The sequence below is a fragment of the Thunnus maccoyii genome, chromosome 11, assembly GCF_910596095.1.
Source record: "Thunnus maccoyii chromosome 11, fThuMac1.1, whole genome shotgun sequence".
In the NCBI taxonomy this organism is placed as follows: domain Eukaryota; kingdom Metazoa; phylum Chordata; class Actinopteri; order Scombriformes; family Scombridae; genus Thunnus; species Thunnus maccoyii.
In genome coordinates, this window is record NC_056543.1 from 10,150,038 (window position 1) to 10,156,037 (window position 6,000).

The following is a 6,000-nucleotide window of genomic DNA, read 5'->3' on the forward strand; positions in this document are numbered from 1 at the left end:
CTTATGCTAACCAAGTGGTTTTTGTGACTAAACTGAACCAGACATTAGCCACAGTGTTGCCCCCTGCTGGTACTGCACCTTCATACACGTGTACACTTTTCACGCTTATTACACACTTTGGCTGTAACTGGGTTGAACCATACTGCTGCCCTTTGATTTACACAGTCACATAAAAACCTGCATATCCAAAATGCATAATTTGCAGAATTAGTGAACCAAACTACACCTGACTCATTTATTTAGTTATATGCGGGCAAGGTTGTTGACTTTTTCCCAAAAGGTGGAGAAAAAAATGTTTCCCCCTCATAAAATCACATTGAGCCACCAAAAAAAACAGTTAGTGCATACCTGTGGACAAGTCCCCCCTGCCCCCCCACTGCTAGCATACTCCTCACACTCTGTATCATAGTGAGCCAGTTTCATCATCAAGCATATTTCAGCAGAGACACTATAGAGGCAGACAGCTAGTCTTGAGTGGCCAATTATGTCCGTTTATCTCCCTTCCAGGCACAGCTGTGATCAAACGGAATGAAGAAACAGGATAAAACAGCAAGGCTAAAAAATCATTCTTCCGCTTCGTTCACTTCTTTTTCGCAGCTTCCCCCTGCCTGTTTCTGTCTCTCTTACTTCCTCCCCCCTGTACTTCCATCCCTCCCTCCCTCCTGTCTCTCTCTATATACTGTATATACACTTCTTTGTCACACTATGCTCTCCTTGCTCATATCTCTGGAGACAACAGAGCAGAAGCATCTGTAAAAGTTTACTGCTGAGGGAACGTCCCCCTCACACAGTGTGAGTGCGTGTGATCCAGTGGTTCTCGATGTACCAGCAGAAAGATTTCCAGTGGAGTTTGAGGGAGTTCCCAGAAAAATTAAGGTTGATATATTGTCAAAAGATGCCTTGTTATCAGGAAAATAACAGATAATCAACAAGTCCTCATATCATCAGAACAAAATTAGCTGTTGGTCAGTTATAGTGGTGACATGTTTTGTATTTTTAGGAAACTGATTGTGGTCATGCAAAAAAAAGAACTTCTTGGTTATGTTCGGGAAAGATTTGGTCATTGTTTAAAAAAAATGATGACTACCACAGTAGACAGAACAGAAACCTAGTAAAGTCAAAGGCGGTGCCCATCCACCCTGAGCTGCACAACTTCCCTGTGAGTTTTTGCTGTGTTATAAGAATCTTGCTCAGTACTTCCTGCTTTCACACTGAATGTAAAGAAGTCATTTTTAACGGTTTAATTTAAATCACGTAAATCTTGGCATAAAAAGGTCTCTGGAGTGAAATCACCCCAACCAGGGAGTTCACAGTGGCCTAGAATGAGTTTGAAATTTTAGTCAACAAGCAAAGCTCCACATACGGCACTTTGTTCCATGGCACATATCTTCTCACATCAGAGGTGCAATGTGATGTAAAGAATGCCTCCACTGTGTTCTCTGTACACTGTTTCTCCAAAACAACATTTGGCAGACAGGCCACTCAATCCAAGTCATGAGATCTGCAAAAGCCCCGGCTAGCCTCCTGAATAAGCCCTTAATCAATTCAGCCAACTTCTCCACAGCTACCTCTTAAATTCCCTCTTTTTTTGCCTCATTTCAAGTAACGTATTTCAAAGCAGTTTGAACAATGAGGTGATATTAAAAAAATTAAAAAAAAACAGCCAAGTTCATAGTCACTTTTGCAGAAACCCATTAAAGACGGTGAATGTGTCTGACTGTTTGTGGTAAAATAAATAAATAAATAAATAAATAAATAAAAAAAAGAAATTAAAACAAAACAAAACAAAACAAAAAAAGTCAGTCTATTTTGAACTTTTTTGCTTCTAATATCATAAAAGGGTGTGGAGCACCACAATAAAATATGATGTAAACGGTCTCTTTATCTTCTCTAAAAGTTTGGTTTATAAAACAACAAGTCACGGTTCTCCGTTTTCATTGGCTGACATTTCAATTAACTCATAAACACAACCCGTAGCCACATAAAAGAGAATTTAAGTATTGATGCATTTACTCTGAATCGCCACAGGTAGGCTTGTTTTATTCAAATACACTTAAAGAGTGCGTAAAAGTGGGTTGTTTAGATACGCGCATGAAGACCTGCGTTAAACGCATTAGACCTTGCCATCTTAACAGAGTGTAAAGCGCACGGCTTGTACTGTTTCTCACTCCAGAGCCAGTGCGTACAACATTTGAGGTAAACCGTTTATGGGTGTAAATGCAGTTGCAAACACCATCACGCACAGCACACGGACTGGGGGTGACTGGTGACAGATCTCCGCACCCTCGGTCGTTGGAAGCGGAACGAAATCGGACCCCCGTGCGTCTGCAGCGTCGGTGCTGGCCTCCGGTAGACGGAGACAGTAGCCCGGTCAGATTCGCCGCCACCTCTCCGCACAAACCGCTGTAACATTTAGAAGGGCAGACCTATGCAGTCAAAGCTATAAAAGGCATGTAGCTGCCAGCCTTTAAGTTAAAAAAACGTATTCCAAGCAAGACTATATTATAATGACACATTATGGGATAAAACAAGTGCGTTAAGGTCGCAATTAATACTATTGCGCAGCTGATACGGATATTAGTCCCGATAGGAATATTGTGGGAACATTATAGTGATTTTTCATTACTGAACAGCCCTCATGAGATCAGTGGTTGATGAAGCTGCAGATACAAATCTACAGCATGTGGTTAAAATGTTCTCCAAGACGACAAAAATCTATATTGATACCAAGCCAACATCCTCCAGTCATTATAGGACGGAGTGAAACCAGCAGTGGACTGGGGTGATGAAAATGTTGTTGTTGGTAGTCTTACTTTATCTGTAACATCGCCTAGTTTGAGTTCCCCGCGTCCATAAACAGGTGATTTTGAAAATCGCCACAAAATCACAGACGCCAAACACGAACCTTTACGCAAATAGGGAACGAATTTAGACTTTTGTTAAATGAAAAAAAAAACAGAACTGATTTGTGTTCATATTTGTGGCCGTTTACTTTCACGTTGACCACTCATTACAGGTTGTCTAGCCTTACTGAGTGTGTACTGAGTGTTTACCTGTCTGGTGTAAACGCTGACAAGAGTGAAATGGGTCGACGCTGCTGCAAAGTTAAAAGAAGACAGGACATCCTGTAGCAGGTATCTCCCTCCCAATTGTGCTGAAACTGATATAATCAATGCCACTCAGTACAGTATTAATTAATGATTTATTTGAACGGGGAATGAGGCTGGAGTAGCTCCTGTAGCCACAAAATGCGTAATGGTTTAGGTTTCGATAAAATGTTTTACATTTTTTACGCGTTTTTTTTAACGATATGCCCCATATAATTTTATAGACTCTGTTTTCGTTATGAGTGTGAAAAAGTTTTCTCAATTCCATTTTAACACCTACGTGTGATACTGGGATTTTAGCGGGCAGCAAATGTGTCAAACTTACCTCCTTCCTCTGCTTTGACTGATGAAGGCAAAAGAAAAGCCAGTAAACATCCACAAAGCCACATGAATAAATCCATCTTTTTTCCCTTGGGTGTGGAGAAAAATCAGCTCCTCTCCTCCTTTTTATTATGTTTATCTTAGACAAAGCTGCAGTCCAAAGTCCCCTTTCCCCTCTTCTTTGCCACAGTTTCTTTCAAGCGCAACACGAGTAGTGTCCAAAAATCCACTACAAACGCCGGGTTGCAGTATGAGTTATGTCCGTGTGTGCCACTGCTTCTCTCGGGGACACTGAAAGCGGCAATCTGTGAAAGGAGATCTGAAATCAGCGCAGTTTCTACTCGAAACACATTTTTAAAGCCTCAAAATCCATGTCGGTGCGCACAGACAGCAGCACTGTGTCCCTCTGTCAGTCACAGAGCGCGTGGGAATATAGACCCCGTCAACACCGATGACAGACACAATCAGAAAACAGATAAGAAATCACTGATTGAAACCATCAGCAACCAACAGAAACATCTGCCAAGAACCATTAAGTTTGACAAAACCTGAAAAAGTCTCAAGGGACTGGTCTCCTCGTTTCGATAAAATATCCCCAAATCTTTTGCCCTGTCTCTCTTTCCCTCTGGCGCATTCACTTAGCAAAAGGACAAGTGATTTACAGAATATACATATACACATATATATATATTCCCATCGATTTTCCTCTTAATACACTGTCCCGATAACAGTCTGTTCTTGCGCAAAAGAAAACAGTGGATCTTCTGGAAGAGGCAGCTTCGGCGTGCGTGCGTAAAACTGATCGGGAGAAAATAAACGTGCAGCCTCTGCGCTCTCCTCCTACAAACTGTGCGTTTCTTCACTTCGCTCTTCTATGCCCTCTCTCTCTCTCTCTCTCTCTCTCTCTCTCTCTCTCTCGCTCTCTCTGTCTGTCTCTCTCCCTCTCCCTCCCTCTCTCTCTCTCTCTCTCTCTCTCTCCCGGCAGCTCCGGCAGTGCGCTCCTTCCCTTCCGATCTCTGCCGGGTTTATGGCAGCGAGCAGGGCTGCTCACTCAGTCCCCTGCCTCGCTGTGCGTGCACGCCGTACGCGTGCGCGTGTATCGGATTACAGTAGGCACCTCGGCCCGCCTCCATATAGCCCCTCACTGATTAAAGAGCAGTTTCATCTCTCTCTCCTTCTCTCTCTCCCTCTTTGCCTCACCCTCTCTTACCGTCTATATTTCCCACCATCTCCCTCTCTTTCATTTATACCACATTTCTCCCTTGCCTCTCTATCTAGATACACCCTCATTTACTCTTTCTATTCCCTCCCCATCTCTCTCCTTTCTTCCCCCATCTCTCTCTGCTATTAAAGAGAATAGAGGGAGAAGAAAGGCAGAAAACAGAGGGAGAGAAAGGAGGCCCACAGCACAGTTTTATGAGCTTTGCAGTATTCTGCTGGTTTACAGCATTACAGGGAAAACACATACAATTTGCATGTGTAAAGTAATCAGAAGGGAAATAAATCTGATGAGTAACTCAGTAAGATGTTAACAAGAAGACACTAGTGTTCCAGTAATAAATTATGAGTTCTATCAAAATGAGTAGCATGTAGTTTTCTATGCAAGAGTCAGATTGACTTGTCATGCAGAGCAGCGTATTTAGTAATAATGGTTGAGCTCCTGGATGCAAAACACACTAACACACACACACACACACACACACACACACACACACACACATGCATACACAATTGTCTGCAGGCCAGGGCAAAAAGCTGTTTACCAAGGGCACATGGGTCAGTGGCGAACAGAATCTAAACAAGGGGAGGAGGACAGACAGCAGTATCATGCTGACACACACACACACACATACGAATAAACATGTTCATAGGCACGGACATGCACACAGGAAGGGGGTTGAATGGCAAACACCCAGAGGATATATCATAGGAAAATATATAAGGTGATAGAAGTACTGCACATTTAGTGAATAGACATTTGCAGTTTAAAAGCGTGCTGCTGTTTCGTTTTCTTTCTTTTCTGGCATTCGCTCTCTCACAGTAGTATCATACAGGGAAGATGTCAGTGGGAGATGTGTTTTAGGGCCAGTAGCAACACCAAACCTTGTGGTCTGAAAAACTAACTAAATCTGGCTCTTGCACTTGCTTCCCAGGACACACCCTGTACACATTCACACAGAGATGCACACATTCACACACAGAGATGCACACACACACACACACACACACACGGACCATAATGACACAGCTGAATTCACCATTGGTCGCTCAGTTAAAATCACGTTGTGCATTGAGTTATCTCGTGGGAAGAAAACCCCTTTTCAACTTCTTTTTTTCCTACTTTCTACTTTCCTCTTTTTCTATGCGACAATTATTCATAGGTCTTTGAACTTTTCTGACACGAGGCTCTCCGAGGAAATCTTAAATAGTGATATATAATTATTTATTTCACCAATTACAGTCATTGAGCAAAATAGATAAAAGATGACTCAACTATTTTCTCATTTCCTAATCAGTTGTACTTCTTTGACCGTAATAGGCCAACGATTAACAGTAGACAGGTGAATCACGG

At 42.4% G+C, this 6,000-nt stretch overlaps 1 protein-coding gene across 3 annotated transcripts in view; it reads right to left on the reverse strand.

Moving 5' to 3' along the window:
• The window catches only part of LOC121907106 (neuropilin-2-like), a 100,186-nt gene extending 95,752 nt beyond the window's left edge, over positions 1-4,434 (reverse strand). For all 3 annotated transcript variants that reach the window (XM_042426485.1, XM_042426483.1, XM_042426484.1), the window contains exon 1: positions 3,433-4,434. In XM_042426485.1, coding sequence (XP_042282419.1) covers positions 3,433-3,508 — 76 coding nt within the window. In that variant the 5' untranslated portion in view covers positions 3,509-4,434. The remainder of the gene's footprint in view (positions 1-3,432) is intronic.
• Positions 4,435-6,000: the final 1,566 nt, after the last annotated feature.